General features: G+C 44.3%; 2 protein-coding genes and 1 long non-coding RNA gene across 33 annotated transcripts in view; 1 reads left to right on the forward strand and 2 right to left on the reverse strand.

The window, feature by feature from the left end:
* The window catches only part of caska (calcium/calmodulin-dependent serine protein kinase a), a 102940-nt gene extending 91889 nt beyond the window's left edge, over nucleotides 1-11051 (forward strand). For 9 of the 30 annotated variants that reach the window (XM_028992215.1, XM_028992224.1, XM_028992242.1 and 6 more), the window contains 13 exons: nucleotides 1163-1248; nucleotides 1330-1398; nucleotides 2015-2083; nucleotides 2872-2907; nucleotides 4034-4072; nucleotides 4504-4700; nucleotides 4936-5051; nucleotides 8103-8183; nucleotides 8274-8354; nucleotides 8666-8868; nucleotides 8954-9037; nucleotides 9140-9166; nucleotides 9753-11051. In XM_028992215.1, the coding sequence (XP_028848048.1) occupies nucleotides 1163-1248; nucleotides 1330-1398; nucleotides 2015-2083; nucleotides 2872-2907; nucleotides 4034-4072; nucleotides 4504-4700; nucleotides 4936-5051; nucleotides 8103-8183; nucleotides 8274-8354; nucleotides 8666-8868; nucleotides 8954-9037; nucleotides 9140-9166; nucleotides 9753-9929 (1265 nt within the window). In that variant the 3' untranslated portion in view covers nucleotides 9930-11051. The remainder of the gene's footprint in view (nucleotides 1-1162; nucleotides 1249-1329; nucleotides 1399-2014; nucleotides 2084-2871; nucleotides 2908-4033; nucleotides 4073-4503; nucleotides 4701-4935; nucleotides 5052-8102; nucleotides 8184-8273; nucleotides 8355-8665; nucleotides 8869-8953; nucleotides 9038-9139; nucleotides 9167-9752) is intronic. The other 21 variants (XM_028992220.1, XM_028992245.1, XM_028992219.1 and 18 more) reach the window with 10 other exon arrangements.
* Nucleotides 3634-5188, reverse strand: LOC114797356 (uncharacterized). Its single transcript, XR_003750849.1, has 3 exons — nucleotides 5033-5188; nucleotides 4556-4689; nucleotides 3634-4043 (listed from the first exon to the last, which is right to left on the reverse strand). It is a non-coding gene; the product is annotated as an uncharacterized LOC114797356 (long non-coding RNA).
* A 2107-nt stretch (nucleotides 11052-13158) lies between the features above and the next one.
* On the reverse strand, nucleotides 13159-17435 carry nyx (nyctalopin). Of its 2 annotated transcripts, XM_028991959.1 has the most exons (3): nucleotides 16858-17435; nucleotides 16452-16518; nucleotides 13159-15527 (listed from the first exon to the last, which is right to left on the reverse strand). In XM_028991959.1, the coding sequence occupies exons 2-3, from the start codon at nucleotides 16471-16473 to the stop codon at nucleotides 14128-14130; spliced, it is 1422 nt and encodes a 473-aa protein (XP_028847792.1). In that variant the 5' UTR covers nucleotides 16474-16518; nucleotides 16858-17435; the 3' UTR covers nucleotides 13159-14127. The 2 variants fall into 2 exon arrangements, with proteins under 2 accessions (XP_028847792.1, XP_028847791.1); XM_028991958.1 differs by lacking the exon at nucleotides 16858-17435 and having other exon boundaries at nucleotides 16452-16844.
* Nucleotides 17436-17531: the final 96 nt, after the last annotated feature.

Genomic DNA, 17531 nt, shown 5'->3' on the forward strand with positions numbered 1-17531 from the left:
GGTCTCCAAAATGTGTCACAGTTTCACTCTCCGTCAGCTTGAATGGTGAGAACGCCAGGATCCAAACAACCGTGTGTGCCCTTTACATCCCCTCTTACCTGCCCTGGCATGAGCGTAGTTTCATACGTTTCAGACCACAATCATTTTACAACCTCAGCCTTCAAAGCATACCTGCTGCCTGAAAGTATGTGGTGTCATAATAGATATAAGCTGTCAAAAAGTCCACACAGCAAAACCTTCACAACTCACACTGCCCACATGTAGTGCACCAACCTTCCACCCAAACCAAGTCCATTTTACATCTTGCACCCACTGTACTTTTCAGTGAATAAGGTTTATGAATCATATACCTAGTTTTTATGATTACATTCTACATAGATTATCTAACATGCACACATGTATTTATTTTAGGCTCTCCAAACTGTGCTGAATTTGAATCAGGAATGCAGTGTTACGAATGTGTCCAGAATATATGTGGGCATCTTGTCAGGGTCAAAATGTGTAGCAGAAGCAGGAGGGCTGGGAGTCGCTGGATCTGGCCGCTTGGGCAGAGAGGGAAGCACTGGTGCTTGGTGGTAGAAGGCAGTTCAGGGGAGCGCTCGGCGGCGTGGTTACAGTGGAATCAGGCTGGCGAAAGTGGTGTCTTCGGGCATATGTTGGCAACAGCAAGGGTGGACTAACACGAGGGCTGGGCAGAGACAATCGGTCAAGCACTTCAGGGTCAGAACGAGAAGCAGGCAAGGGTAAATCCGTAAGACTGGTCAGGCGAAGGCAGTTTACTGACAGGATCAGTCAGTAAACGGCGAGCAGCAACAAAGGGTGGAACCCCCATGACGAGCGGGCTTCATGAACAAGATGGCCGACGGATGGTTATACCGGACACCGACCCCAGCCTTGTGTTTCAGGGGATGGTGGCTGTGACACATGTCTATGGCTTATTGTTTCAATCTTGATCACTCTTAATCAATTCAAAATAAATTCTGGCTTAAGCTCCAACAGGCCTGTGTTTCCCATTTCAAGTGTGAGTGTAGTCGGGTTGGTCAGAATAAAGGCTGTTTGACTTACGAGGGATTGAAGTGAGAGACGAGTGTGTGCGGTGTTCCGTTGCTAAGATAAGCTGCTCAAATAAGCGTGTTTTAAAACCTCCCGTCTTGTGGTGCAGGAACATTGCACGTTGGGGACGAGATTCGGGAAATAAATGGGATCAGCGTAGCTAATCAGACAGTGGAGCAGCTCCAGAAGATGTTGGTGAGTTTGTGCATTTTTTTTTCTTTTTGCAATATTGGATAGCACACTTGTGTTGGAAATTCATTTTTTTTGTCTACACAGAGAGAAATGAGGGGGAGCATTACTTTTAAGATTGTGCCAAGCTATCGAACACAATCTTCATCCTGTGAGGTAAAAGTTCCTGTAGCACACATAGACACACACACACACGCATACACACCTCCTATGTTTATGAGGCCACAACATTATAGCTTTGACCGGAATTTTCTTTCTTTGTCAGGACACTTGATACTCACACACATACACACAAATAAATGTGTTTCATTTTCTCTGCTGTGCTTCCCTGCTGGGTTTGAATTTGTACTCAATCTTGTGTGTGAGATTTTGTGTTTGTGTACATGCGTGCGTACGAGTGTGTGTCACTAACCGCCTGTCTAGTGGCCGTGTGTTAACGCTTTCTCCTGAGAGGCTGTGTTCCGCCGGGGGTCTTGGCTGCGCTCAGGCGCCGCACACCAATTTCACAACCAAGATACCGGAACGGGAGACCAGACCCCTGCCTTACCCAGAATGCAACCTGGTCTAGATCACATCCCAGTGAAGCACATGTTGTCTGTCTTCTCTGTGTAGCTGTAGCTGTGTTCATTTGTAACTGAAGACACATGAAGACCCAGCGTTTCTTGTAGAGACAGAAGATGTCCCACCCAGGTCGCTACTGACTGGTCCTTCTTGTGGCGGGTGTCCTTCTGTCTGAATGCTGTGTGTCGCTGACCTGTGTGTCTTATTTCAGACAGAGTCCCCCACCACATCCAGACAGTCCCCAGCTAATGGCCATGCCAGCGTTAACAGTTCTATATTGGTAAGGACCCCCCCACTACCACCCCTTTACCCCTAGAGCACCAGTTACCCCTTCTCCAATGTTTGAATAGGATTTAAAGGCCCTTTTACCCCTCAGCTCTGTCATCACAAGATATTAGTACAGTTACATTTGTATGGGGAGTGTCATGATTTTTTATTTTTTATTTTTTTCTCCGTCGGTCCAACTTGAATGTGATACTTCGATATAGCCTAGTTTCCGTTATCTCCGTTTACAAATTGGTGTGCTCTGTACCGTTGTGCCCCCCATCTGTTCACAGTCTCCAAAAAACTCACAGCAGACATACCTCATACTCACATTCTCGTCATGCATTATACACTCACATTGTCACATACGAAAGACTGTCAACCCCACATCCAGCCTTGTGTGCAGCATGCCTTTTACTGGAGGCGAATGCTCTGGAACGAAACTAACTCAGCTCGGGTGAGGTTTAGTCCCATCCCTCGAGTGGTGGGACCCGTGTGGTGGCTGACGTCACTTGCTTGCTCTCTTGCTTTGCCTTTTGCTTTGCTGTGACCAGACACAGACTCCCTCTCCAGCCATGGGTGTGCTTTTCTTTTTAACACCAATCAAAGCACTTTCTCCACCCTGTAACTCTCCTCAACTAGTGTTTTTCTTCCTTTCATAGGCCACCTAAAAGAACTGATGTTTAAGCATGATTCTGTGTTGCTGGTGAATATTTTGATATTCTGAGACGTACTCAATTCTTCAGTTTCAAGCAATTAGTGTCTCCTTTTCTCTCCCTCCTCCAACTGGACGTTACTTTTCAGGACCTGCCGTTGACCATTCAGCCCAAAACACGTCAGGTAAATTGCAGCACCTTCAGCTCATTTACATCTGTAGCCTTCATCTCTGTACCATAGCTGCTCATCCCTTTTCCCGTGTTTTTTTGCAATTGGCTCAAAATGACATGCTTCTTTGTATTGATGCTTTGTATGGATGGGTGACAAAATAAAGGACCAAAAAAGGCATGATGCACCATTATTTACAGCATTTTCAAACAAATTTTCTATTTTATGACTCATGTTCCTATCCCATCAAGATATAATGGATATAATAATATCACTGGATAAAGATAGGGCCCAGACCAGATTTTCCAACACCTTTATTCAGGTTTCCCTATAATTTGTCACCCATAAATGCCAAATGTTCTCTGTAAATACAGTTAGGTCCATAAAAATTGGGACATTGAAACAATTTTAATCTTTTTTTTGGCTCTATACACTACCACAAATGAAAGACTGCAGACTTTCTGCTTTAATTTGAGGGGTTAATTTGAGGGCAGAATTGTGTCAGTGTCCCAATGGAACTAATTGTAATGTACAATTGTGATCTAATGCATTATGAAAACTGAAGGCTGATAACTTTTTGAGAAAAAGTCCCCAAAATCCTATTCTCTTCCTGGCCCCCTACCTTTCTCTGGGGTGCAGAGTGCTGCGTGTATCTCCTCTGTCACAGATGTTTTCGTTGGTCAGTGCTAAAGAAAAATGTGGAATCCGAGTGAACTGAAAGAAAGAACAGTCACAGGCGTTTCTTTTTTTATTATTAATCTAAATCTGTACTTATTCTGCAGGCATTTATCTGAAGTGCAGAGAGAGTTGCTCTGATAATACAAAAGACGAGAGATGAAGGGGCAGGAATTTAGTGACCAGAAGATGGCGCCCTTGTCATTTTTTCTTGTTTAGCTGGTTTCATCTTATCTTTTGTAATGACATCACAGTGACTGCAACTAGAGCGTGACAAAGGGCAGAAAAACCACCCTGCACATGCAGGGTCGCACCTGACACCAGTGTCAGGTTCAGTCTCCGTCTTGTTTGTGTCTTTCCGTCCATCAACGTAGCTGTAGCTGTAGCTGTAGACTTCATCCCATCCCCGTGCAAACCACACCGTCCGATTTTACTGCATGAAATGTGTGCTACTCTCAAATTCTAGATGCCCCGACCTGCAATCAAGGATAACAAATCAGTAAAGGTAAGATGTTAAAGCTTAAAATGCAGACTTGACCGATTAAAGGTGTGGTAAAAGGTCCTTAATTTAGCTGAATAGGTGATTTATATTACCCTAGACAGATTTAACAGGTTTTAAGGTTTTATCCACTAATACGTAGCAGAGCTTAATCAACATGGCCGTCCTCAAGCAATCCCTGTGTCATGGTTAAGAGTAAACAGAACTCCCTGAGGAGAGGAGAGACACCATGTCACCACTCTGCCCCTGCTCAGAGAAGACACACTTACTGTCGCTGACTGCTGTTCTTATGCCACCAAACGCACTCACACATACACACGGCATACTGGCTTCAACTGAACATGCCAGTGTCGTCAGTGAGGGATCTCTGCCTGTCTGCGGAGACATCCATTCCACGGCACCTGCGTGTCACCCCTGACATCCTGTCTGTGTCTCAGATCTACGTCCGGGCGCAGTTCGAGTACGACCCCGTCAAGGATGATCTCATACCCTGCAAAGAGGCTGGCATCCGCTTCCGGGTTGGCGACATCATCCAGATCATAAGTAAGGACGACCACAACTGGTGGCAGGGGAAACTGGAGAACACCAAGAATGGCACAGCCGGCCTCATCCCGTCACCGGAGCTGCAAGAGTGGTGCGTGGAGCAAGCGCCATGTTCCTAAATCAAAGTTTTTCCAAAAATTCTATTCATTCATTCACCTAATGAGACCAGAATGATGTTCAGAACCATCATGAGATAGCTGACCCTGCACTTTTAATATCACTAATATGCAATAAAGGGATTCCAGTTCTAATAAATGTTAAAATATGATCGTTGTAATTCAATATAATGACTGTGAATTCATTGTTCATTCTTTTTTGGTCTGAAGGCGAGTTGCTTGCATTGCAATGGAGAAAACCAAGCAGGAGCAGCAAGCGAGCTGTACCTGGTTCGGAAAGAAGAAGAAGCAGTACAAAGATAAATACCTTGCAAAGCACAACGCAGGTAAGGCTTCGCTTCTCTGATAAAACTGTCTCTGCCTTCTCTCACACATTCTCTCACAAAAATGTGGAAGCCAGCTGATTTCCACCCTACAGGCCAAGTGTTTATTTTGTGTTCACAACAGATGGAGGCAGGGGCAACCGGGTCCATCTTGCAGTGAGGCAATACGCACACAGGCCCTGCCTTATAAGTGTCGTCAGCTCCTACTGCTGAGTCCGGTGATGAATCCGATCACCACTAGCATGCAAAATATCAGTTACAAGTCAGACGTGCTGGTCTAATGTCTTCTGTTTCATGCCACCACTGACATTCCGCTCGATCAACAGGGGTGTTTCTTTTAAGTGAGAACAGTCTGCAGGTGCATTACAGCTTTAGCTTTTTAAGCTGATAAAAGAGATTCTAGTCGCTAGTTTGTGTGTTAAGTTGGGTTTGAGAGAAACAGGTAACTGTGTCCTGCTGCCTGTGGCTCATATGACCTCAGGACCTGAGCTATCTATTCCCCAAATAGCCCGTAGATACGGTGACATGCAGCCCTTGGGGGATTACTGCTCTTTGTGGTCTGGTGTGTGTGTTATGGAATGACCGTTTTTAATTTACTAAAAAAAAAAGGACGGGTAGAGGTCACGTGATTATTACTCTGGACCTTTGGCCACTGACCTCTCTGTTTTATGTACTCTTGTGTCTGGGGGAGGAAGCAGCGTCGGTATGCTTTCTAGAGCTGAAAAGCTCAATGGAATGGGGTGAAAATGTCACATTCGCATGAGAGACACCTGGCCTTCCAGTTAACCCAGTTGTGACCCCGTTCTGACCACCACCTATGAGCAAGTGGCATTTTTCATGCCTCTATTATCCTTGGGAGTTTGTAGGGGATTTAGAATGGACTCCTGGGCTGTTTCTGAGATCTGTTGGCTGTATACTTCGCAGAGTGCTGAGTACTATCTCTGCCAAGGCCTTGCTCTAATAAGCTCCTTAAAGCTCTCCCTGCGTTTCTGTTACCTTCACTAACTGCTTTTAAATGCATGTGTGAAACTGATATGGTTAAGGTTTGCCTTGAAGGACTATTTTAAAAATATGTAACATTGGACACAAATTATTTTTGCATCTGGTCTTTTTTTATTAAGTGGTGTAGTGTTGTACAGTGGTAATGGAAATGTGGCTATTGTTAAAGGTGCATCATGTAATATTTCGCGACCTGGAGAATATAAATTCAAGTAAGTCAGGTAAGTACAGCTAGTATTTCACCAAAAGAAACAGGGAAATGCACAGATCCCTCTTCTCTTTGGATTCCTGCTAAACACGGCCATTCTACAAAAAAGAATCAACCAAAAAAAAAAAGTCTAGATGTGGCCAGCACAGACTGGGTACTGACGGTGTTTACTGTCTCATTAACTTCCTAGTTAGTTACCGGGGCAGCATGGTGGTTTTTACTTCATAGGGTGGGCTGCTGCTAACATGTTTTTAAACATACGCTTTGCCTTTTAATTTGTTAACTAGTGACCCTCACAACTCAAATATTTATGTAAGGGATTTTTAGCGTCTCAGTAATTACTGTATGAATCATTCGGTTCAGTGGTTGCTGCTCGGAAATGGAATGACCCGTAAATGTGGCACAATACAGGGCCATCTTTTTGATTACTTTTATCTCCATTTTTATTTAAACGTTATTTTTTTTGCAGCAGAAGCATTTGGCCTAGTTATGCATCACACACACACACTCATGCACACACAGCACTCATTTAGACTTTGATGAGGTCTGCCCCTTTGCCAGCCATAACATTAATCCTTTCTGAGCTCCGTGTCCCACATTACTGCCTCCGATTAGAGGGACCCAGTGAAAGGGAGAGGTTTTTTTTGTTTATTTGTCTGTTGGTGTATTATATCACTCAAAATCTCTACTATTTAATTGTATGAAGATGCTTACACATATCTGGTACACGCTGGATGTTTGGGGTTTTAGGCTGTTCAATTAGGACTCGATTCAGGGCAGTTTTTCTTTTTTTATTTACAAATCTATGCACATTATTTGTTTCAGTTTTAATGTCGCAGCTTTGCATTAAAATTCTGTATTGTGCTGTTGTTTTTTCTGTTAACCTGATGTTCTGTAATTGATCTTCATTTCACTGACCCCACCCCCTGTCCATTTTTCATGCTGTCTCCCTCCCAATGGCCTCTCTGCATGTAAGTAACTGAGGGTGACAATTGTCTAACTTTCCTCTCCAGTCTTCTAATATCTTTGCTTTATTAATTCCAACAAACAGTATTTTCCCCAATTTTCATGTTTTTTTTTTTATGTCCCATAATTAATTTAGTGTGACGTGTGTTTATGCTGCTTTGCTGTTTTGCAAACATTGTCTGAGATGTTGAAAGTGTTCGGTTACACACATTAATTTTCTTTATGGATCCATGTAAGCATCACCCATATATAGAAGAGGGCTCCGGGTGTATTGAGTTCCACGTAGCCGGCTTTCGGGCTTGTCTTTCACACCCGTGTCCAGCACCAGCTGCACAGTCAGCGTATCGTGCCCACCCCCCATCTGCTCCCACTCACGTTTTTACCATCTGCCCGTATGGGCCAGTCTGCAGCCTCCACACTCGAAACCTCTACTGAAGGTTCCTTCGCTCCATGGCTGCTCTTTTCCCATCTTTATTAGTGTTTGTTGAACAGCCTTCTGATGTTTAGTCTCTAAGAGCAGGATGTGTCCCTCGGCAAACCAGCGGTGTGAATCTGCAGGCCTGTCTGAGCTTTAATCCTGTTCTCTTGTAGTACAGGCCTGCTGAGTACCCAGCCTCACATCCTGTGTCTTTGCACATGTCTTTCTACCTGCCTGTGAGTGCATGAGTGCTCAAATGTCACTCAGCAGAAGGAGCTACTTTGTCAACACAGTACTGTTCCATAAGTTATGTGCACATGGAAGGTTCAAGCGCTCCACACACTCTACCTACAGCCCATGGGCCCAAATCATGCATCCATATATATGAGTCATGTTTGTTGTGTGAAGTTTTGCCTTTTATAATCTCATCACAATCTTATTAACCCCCTTTCTGATTTTGCAGTGTTCGATCAACTAGACCTGGTCACGTATGAGGAGGTAGTGAAGCTGCCGGCCTTCAAGAGGAAAACACTAGTCTTGTTAGGTGCGTGAAAATGCCTGTGATTGTCTTGATAAGATTATTGCTACGATGAAAATGAACTTAACGTCCTGTTAATGTTCTGTTTGCGTGCAGGTGCCCATGGTGTTGGGAGGAGGCACATCAAGAACACGCTCATCACCAAGCACCCGAACAGATTTGCGTATCCCATTCCACGTAAGAGAGCAGCATGTTTACATCAATCATTTATCACTAGACTAATATTAAAATAGTTATAATACTGTAATAAGATGGTAAAACCCTTTGGAAGACCATATTATTTTATTTAAAATAATTAATATATACTTTTAATTATGAACTTTTATTCTGCTTATTCACAATGATAAAAAAGCTCATTCAGTAGCACTGTACAAACACATAAACCTATTACATTTACATCATGAAATTATTCATGATTTCAGGTTATGCTTGTGTAGATATATGATATTGTAATTCAGTGAATATAAAGAAAATGTTAATTCTTTCAGACACAACCAGACCCCCAAAGAAAGACGAGGAGAATGGAAAGAACTACTACTTTGTATCACATGACCAAATGATGCAGGACATCTCAAACAACGAGTACCTGGAGTATGGCAGCCATGAGGACGCCATGTACGGCACGCGCCTGGAGACAATACGCAAGATCCATGAGCAGGGTCTCATCTCCATACTGGATGTGGAGCCTCAGGTGGGATGCAGGTGCCGTTTTTTGGCCTTTGTGGATGAGGGTCATGAATCTGGTTAATATGTGTGTAACCTCTGTGTGACTGCAGGCTCTGAAGGTTTTGCGTACTGCAGAGTTCGCGCCATACGTTGTCTTCATTGCAGCTCCCACCATAACACCAGGCATTAATGAGGTGAGGCTTCCACTGATGCACACACAAGCCCGCTTTAATCTTAATGTTCTGCATGCTGCACGTCTTTTCATTTCTATTTGTGCTTCGGTCTGTGGCACTCAGCTGCCCAGGTGGTGCAGGAAGTTGCCCGTAAGTAAAAGCGCTATTCCAAATTACAGACCAGCACCAGCTGTATGTGAACCGTTACAAAAACACTACGAGGGACTTAGAGCCCAAAACACTGCTCCTTAGCGCATAGAGTGTAGGTTTTAGCGCGTATGTCACCCCCCCCAGTGAACCCCACATCTCAGACTTCTGTCCCTGGCTTCTGTGGCTGGTTGGATTTCCTTGCAGGATTATAAATGTAAGCCATAGAGGAGAGAGTCGTTATTTTTGGTGTGGCGTGAACTGTTGTCCCCTCATGACCCACACAAGGCACCGTAGAAATGACAGACCGAATGGAGGCAGTATGTGTGTAGTGTTTACTGCATTTTGCATGTAGGTACATTACTCTGAACTTTATTGGAGCTCTTATAAAGGCATTTAATTTTTTTCTTACAATACAGCAAATGTCTAATACTAGTACTATTTTATTTAATAAAGGTAATCATTACTTTCAGATTCATCTTTGACATTATTTTGTCCATTCTGTCCTTTATTTCTATGGAGCACTCCTTCCATGCAGAGTTCTCTGCTCCCATTTGCCTTTCACCTGGTTTATGCTTGCTCCACGTAGGATGAGTCTCTGCAGAGGCTACAGAAGGAGTCTGACATCCTGCAGAAGACATATGCGCACTACTTTGACCAGACCATCATCAACAATGAGATCGACGAGACCATCAGACACCTGGAAGATGCCATAGACCTGGTGTGCACCACAGCACAGTGGGTGCCTGTCTCCTGGGTGTACTAGACCACACACAAACTCTCTGACCCCCTCAATGCCCAACCAACCCCAGCCCCACGCCCTGCAATGTGGCTCTTCATCATTCCAGAGGAAGGACAGCACCTCTGATACTCAAACCATCTCCATGGCCATCTTCTTGATCATCTTCTTCTACAGTCCACTTCGACCCTTACAGACTACCTAGATGTAGTGTTGTATTTAAAAACAGAGGAAAAAAATGATGAGTAAAGTAATATTGTCATGTTCTTATAGCTAGGAGACATTTTGTAGACTTTTGTTTAAAGAGACAGTATGTAACACCCACCTCAACACACAGGCATTTTATCTGATGCTGATGCAGGCAGTAATCGGTATATTGGGGAAAAGCACAGAAAACATGCAGCAGCAGCATGGTCACACCCGACGACCCCACCCAGATGTAGCCTTGTTGTAAATTATTCTCCTGCCTTACAGTAAAATCAGCTGCACCTTCTCTCCTCCTCAGATACTGTCTCTCTAAACAAAGACATCAGTGTTTAGAGATATGAATGAGGTCTTCTGCATGTGGACGTTCGCGAGCCTCCACAATCTCAATGTAAGCCATGTCCGTCTACTGCCGGAGAGGAGAACATTCCATTCATCTGACCTACAATGCCGCCGCCACCGAGGGAAGACTGAGGAGTCCAGAGAAGACAAAAAAATGACCTATGCACACACCTTGCATTCTGGGGAAGTTTTTATCAACCACATAGTGAGATATGTTTGTTGAAATGTGTCTCTGTTTTGATTTGTTGGAGGGGGATGGGGGCGGGGTTAAAAAAACGTTAATGCTGTTCCAGATTTACCATTTCAAGAATGTTGTCTGAGAGTATTACCACTCTAATTCTGTTGAATCACAGGAAAATATTGCGGATTTCGTTTCGAAAGGGGGTGCACACATTTTTTGCAAAAGTAAGCCACATTCTAGAAAAAAAAGTCCGAAGCAGTTTGTCTAAATGAATAAATATATACTACATGACAAACTGTTTCCTTTCAAACTGCCCTGTGTAAATTCCTCTGCTGATGAACAAGCGGTTCTTCAGTCCTTTTTAATACATTTCCTTTTATGTGTTGAAAGAAAAAAAAATAACAAGTCTGAATGGTCTCTCAGTCTGTGCCGGATTGTTTTATGTGTCTGCAGTTAAACGCCTCTGGCTCAAATGAAGGGTTAGCTGGCAGAGCCGCAGGAGATCCTGCTCTCTCAGCCATTTCAGTTTTCCATGCCAGCTGTGGAGGGTCACATCTTGCCTGTCTGGGAGCAAGTGCTGCTGGGAAAAATGCCCAGGTGTGTGTGTGTGTGTGTGTGTGTGTGTTTGCCCCTGGCCTGAAAACAGAGTGACTCTAAATCTGTGTTGGCAGGGCAGGTTGGTGGATGGGCCCAGTCCTGCCCCTCTTCTGACTCAGACCACAGAGCAGCTCGTGATATTAACTCCATGCAGGCTGTGTTGCACACTGATGTAGAACAGTTATTGGCAGGGGCCTACAATTTATATATATATATATATATATATATATATACACACACACACACACACACACACACACACACAGTGTATCCTGAAAATATTCACAACACATAACTTTTTCCACAGCTTAGGTTACAGCCTTATTCCAAAATGGATTAAATTCATTTATCCTTTCCTGGGGCAGTGGTGGCCTAACGGGTAAGGAAGTGGACCCATAATCGGAAGGTTCGCGGCTTGACACAGAGGACACATTTCGTTGTGTGCACTGTGTTGTGCTTGCTGTGCTTCACAATAACAATCACATCACTTTCAGAATTGTACACCCCATAAAGACAACGTGAAAATACTTGAGGCTTTGGAAAATTTCTTAAAACTAAAAAAGTATTCACAGCTTTTGCCATGAAGTTCATAGCTCAGGTGCCTCCTGTTTCCCCTGATCTTCCGTGAGATGTTTCTGCAGTTTAATTGGAGTTCAGCTGTGAAAAAAACAGTTGACTGGACCTGATTTGGAAAGGCCCACACTTGTCTACACGGTCCCACAGTTGACAGTTCATGTCAGAGCACAAACCAAGCATGAAGTCAAAGGAATTGTCTCATGACACAAATCTGGGGAAGGTTGAGACAGAAATTGAACTCTTTGGTCTGAATGTCAGGCATCATGTTTGGAGGAAACCAGGCACAGCTCATTACGAGGCCAATTGAACAGGCCAAGTGATGGGCTGTAAATACTTTCCAGATGCACTGTGTATATGTTTTTTTTTGTGTGTGTGTGTGTGTATACACTTCTCAAAAAAATAGAGGGAACACTTAAACAACACAATGTACCTCCAACTTCTGTGAAATCAAACTGTCCACTTAGGAAGCAACACTGACTGACTATCAATTTCACATGCGGTTGTGCAAGTGGAATAGACAAAATGTGGAAATTATAGACAATTAGCAGGACATCCCAATAAAGGAGTGGTTCTGCAGGTCGGGACCACAGAACACTTCCCAGTCCCTATGCTGTCTGGCTGATGTTTTGGTCAAAAGTGACTGGCGGTGCTTTCACTCCAGTCGAACCATGAGACAGAGTCTACAAACCACACAGGTGGCTCAGGTAGTGCAGCTCATCCAGGATGGCACATCAATTCGAGCTGTGACAAGAAGGTTTACTATGTCTGTCAGCGTAGTGTCCAGAGCATGGAAGCGCTACCAGGAGACAGGCCAATACTTCATGAGACGTGGGTGAGGCCGTAGGAGGACCACAACCCAGCAACAGGACCGTTACCTCCGCCTTTGTGCAAGGATGAACAGGAGGAGCGCTGCCAGAGCCCTGCAACATGACCTCCAGCAAATGTGCATGTGTCTGCTCACAGTCAGAAACAGACTCCACAGGTGGGACTTCACTGTACAATTTTCAAGAAAGACACCATGACTAATCCAGGTAACTTCTAAGTGTAAAAATTCATCAGGACTTATACCGGGGGCCCTATAGGCTTGTCCAGTTTAGTCATGGGAATAATTTCCAAATGCTGAGCCTCCACTGGGAACGTTGTACATGTGGTGAAACATGTTACCAGTGTTAACCCAGTACTGGGGCTGTGCAGTAGATTTCAGATGTTCCTACACGGCTTGAAAACCGATATGGTACCGGATGGCGTTCTGTGTGAAAAACCCACCCCCATTTCTACGGAGTTGGTCGTTAACACATTAAGTCAAGGCTAAATAGAGAAAAAAGGAGTATTAGGGTAAACAGATTGAGTGTTTATTTTGGCAGATGGTATTGATGTGCAAGTGTTTTGATGCAATAATCACAGTACATAAAAAAAGAGAAGCCAACATAACAGATCACAGTGTAGAAAGCTGTTTGAAGCATCTATTGAGAAAGTGGTGATGTCTGGGAGATAGCTGTTGTCAAAACCTCTCAATAAGAGGCTATTTTTAGGACTACAAATATATGACAAATGTACATTTCATCATGACAGACAACTACAAAATGCTACAGACATGCATTCAGGCAACAACAGTACACAAACAATGGTGCTGCACTCAAAAAGTGCAATTTCTGTCACACGCTTCGCTGAAGGTATTCCCGTAAGGTTCAAATGCAATGATATAACCATTCCATTTGCTTACGATATGGAGGAGCTTACAGGGCCAAGAGCAGATCAGTCCGATGCCACAGCAGGATTAATGTACTCATGAAAAGCTGAAACGTCTAAATTCTATGAGTTAAATGAAATCAAACAAGAAAAGGGAGCACGTTGTGTCATCTGTTGAAGCAACAGCAGCAGAGACTTGGCTTTATGTTACCAACATGTCTCTGCACCTTAGTGATGGAATATTACACAACAACGAGCACTCATGTGTGCTCAACGTTATTCTGCCTTTAAAAATATCTCTCATATCGGTGCTTAGGGTAAACAAACAAGAGCTCAGGGTTCGGTGGGGGTGGAATATAATGCCACTTTTCAGTTAATGCACTCAACTATTGACAGTATGACATGCTGGTGCAATCTGGTGTATTGTTTCGGACGTTGCGAGTCCTGGTTACGTAAGTCTTTTAACAATGTTTGACTTACGTCAGACCAACATCTCGCCATCTGTCGTAGCTGCAATTGGCGAGGCAGTGCAATCACTACTCAAGGAAACCTTTTTCTAACTTAAGGTTTTTCCAGTGCCAGAAGGCCATCATTTCTTTGCTCTGGTTTCTTTGAGTTCCGAACTCTTCTTCAAGGTTAATATGTAGAACTAGCAAGCGGGTCTTTGGTCTCTGATTGGCTCAGGAGGGCACATATGAGAAGGACTAGCAGCAGTTGGGGAGATGACATCGGGCGGGGCACGGCCGAAGTTTGACTCTGGGCCAGGTCCAGCAGCGTCCCATTGCGCAGGCTGTCGGTGGAGTTGGTGACCTCCTCCTTGAGCTCCTGATGCAGAAGTTTGGAGATGAGGCTGTTCAACTTATTCTCGGTGGTGGGGGACTCGGGAGTGGATGTGGTCATGTTCAGCTCTGCCGGGTCCACACAGGTGCCATTTAGGCGGGCGTACACAACCTCGCTGAGGTCCAGGCCGGCCACAGAGGATGGAGAAGCACATGGGATGTCCCTCACCAGCTTATAGTTCTCCATCCATTCCTTCAGCCACTCCAAGCTGCAATCGCATTCCCAGGGATTTCGGAAGAGGTAGAGGCGGCCTATGAAGTAGATGGGCCGGAAGACATTGAAGGGCAGGGTGGTGAGGTTGTTGCTGTTGAGGTGTAGGGTGATGAGGCTGGTGAGGTTCTCGAACGCGCCCTCTTCAATGGAGATCAGTTGGTTGCGGTCGAGGTAGAGCACCTCTAGCTCGACCAGGTCACTAAACCAAGTCTTGGACACATTGGTGAGCAGGTTTCCCCCAAGGTTCAACATTTTCAGGCGAACAAGACCCTTAAATGACTGCTGGGGTAGGTCTGCTATTAGGTTATCATTGAGGTAGAAGTTCTCCAGCTTCTGTAGGTCCTGAAAGGAGTTGTCGTGGATAACATTGATGTGGTTCTCCTGCAGGTTCAGATACTTTAAGTTGGTTAGGCCCAGCAGGGAGTTGTATGCCACCGCCTCAATCTTGTTCCGCTCAAGATAGATGTGAGTCAAGTTCTCCATGTCTCTGATGGCCCCTGGGATACGCCGGAAGTTGTTCTGGTAACAGAGGAGCTCAAGGAGTGCCACTTGCTCCAGAAAGATGCGGTCTGGCATGTTGAAGAGGTTGCAGTTGGACAGGTCCAGTCGCACCAACCGCTTAAGAGAGGTGAAAGTGCGCGTGTGCAGGTAGCAGATGTACTCGTTGTGGGCCATCTTTAGCTCCACTAGGTTCGGCAAACCCTTGAAGGCCCCGGGGGTGATGAAGGAGATGTTGTTGTGGTCAAGGGAGAGCGTGCGCAGGGACGGAAGCGTCCCGAAAGCTCGCTCGGACAGAAACTTCAGGTTGTTCTTGTCCAGGTTGATGGAGGAAGCCTCACATGGGAACTCTTTGGGCAGGTCGGTCATGGCAGCACGGTCGCACAACACACTGCAGCTCTTCTCCTGCGTGCACGTGCACCCGGTAGGGCAGGAGCGCGTGCATGCCCACAGAGCAAGGGCATGAGGCACGAGGAGGAAGAACACTGAGGAAAAAAGAATGTGGAATGTTAACTCATTCTCTTTACTTTTCTGTCCGGCTAACTACATTAGTAATACGGTCAGTCTGAATAACCAAAGCAACCAACAGACAAGTATTAAAGCAGATCTGCTTTAACATTCCTTTGTCTTTTAAACTATATCCCCAAAGACTTAAGGGTTGCTTAATACCACAGATGATTGGAACTTGGCGTCATGACTTGAAAATTCAAATAACTCATCTTACACACTGTGTCTCATCTTACACACTGCTATAGAAAAGTAATTTTTGAAGCAACATCCAGCCAGATTTGTTCAAGGGTGTTACGTCGGGATCAATTATCCCGTCCAGACTGAAAGCACGTAGCCATTCAGGCAGTACGATTACTTTTTCAGATGAGTTCAGCCTGTGTCCCAGAAACCGGGGACAGATTAAATGAACGGTGCGAGGACGCAGGCAGAAAGCAGGAGCAGTAATTTAATCTGAGAGTCACGTGGGCCTGCAGGCAGAAAGTCGGGACCCTCCTCTGCAACACTGCTGTACTGCCAGTTATGGTGATTAAGGAAAACCAGATTAGAGATTTTTGCAACATAATAGACATTGTCTCTGCGCTGGACTTGGTGTTTATATGAATGCAGGGTACTTAAAAGACATTTTAGTATGATCAATCGCTTATAACTAGCAAATGAGATTAACTGATGTGGAGCCATGTATCTGTTGAAAACATTCACATGAACAACCCGTTCCCAGTGCGGGCCATCTGTTTTAATTAATCATAAAAACCTTTTACTCTGACCGCATTTAATATTATGCTGACTGTTTTAGAGCCATCTGAGGTGCTCGGCACATCTGCATGGGTTTCATTCAAACTGTCGTAAACCGATTGGCTCCATTCAGTTGTTCAGATGTGATCACCTACATAAGCACTTACCGCCTACGACTGATAAAAACATTGCTGATGTTATATGCCTGTTGCATGTCAGGGACAACTGGAAGATCTGAAAACAAAGCGAAGAAGTGTGAAAGGAATAAAGTGAACAGGATAATAAAAAGATACCATATGCGAGATATTGCCACAATATCATCATGTGTGTAAAGTGTAACCAATTACATATCTGTTGTGTCACATAAGAGATAGAAACATCAACATGAAACCCACACATAATTTCTTTTACCTAGATGCAACTCCAGAGACGGTTCATGCACCCATATGTGGGTGATGAGATCAGACAATGATCTGAAACTGCATTCTAGTCCATAAAAAAAGTTATATTTTATAAAATTCCTATTCCCATCATAGCAAGAAAACCCCAAAACAAACACCACAGTTGAAATACCTGTCGAACCCCAGCGCTGGTGCCTGCGTCTTACATCCTGAGGCGACGCACCCATGGGTTCACGCCACTGAGCGGTCCAGACAACTCATGTTCAAGAGCATGACTGAGAGGATTTCAGCTTGCATCCGAGAACTGGGGTGATAAAGCGTGTGTATCTGACCTACCATTAACAGCGGTGACCCCTCCCCCTCACAAAAACCATCACTTAATGGTAGCAAAATCCTCTAAAGTAGGTGCGGGATTACAGATGTGACGTGAAACTCTCAGATCAGGCCGAATGGCAGCAGTGCTCCTCTTAGTGACCGAAGAGAACTTTCCAGTCTACTGCCAACAAAATCTCTTTATAGTGAAATGCACACTGGATTTGTACATCTTTTTAGGAAAAACATCCTTTATTTTTTTTTATGCAGTCATTGTCACACACACCAGCACGCACATACACACACACACACACACGCTGTAGAGCTCTGCAAATTTCCCTAATAATTAAATGTCTTAATTTTCACTGTTTGATACAGTACATGATGATACAACTGGTGTGTTCAAGAACCCGGAGTACGTAATACTGAAAGTGTGCGAAAAATAAATTAAAATAAATTAATTCAGTGAAAGGTGAATTTTATGAAATATTTATAAGGCAATAAGATGATCACTTACAGACTATTCTCAAAAGT

Source organism: Denticeps clupeoides, chromosome 9 (assembly GCF_900700375.1).
Source record: "Denticeps clupeoides chromosome 9, fDenClu1.1, whole genome shotgun sequence".
Lineage (NCBI taxonomy): Eukaryota > Metazoa > Chordata > Actinopteri > Clupeiformes > Denticipitidae > Denticeps > Denticeps clupeoides.

What these genes read in the sequence shown, in the direction of transcription:
- nyx (XM_028991958.1), bottom strand. Translation starts at nt 16,683, where the DNA reads ATGTGTGGGTTTCATGTTGATGTTTCTATCTCTTATGTGACACAACAG. An exon ending in GTTTTTATCAGTCGTAGGCG is followed by an intron (nt 15,528 to 16,451) that starts GTAAGTGCTTAT and finishes TTTTTTCCTCAG; the next exon opens with TGTTCTTCCTCCTCGTGCCT.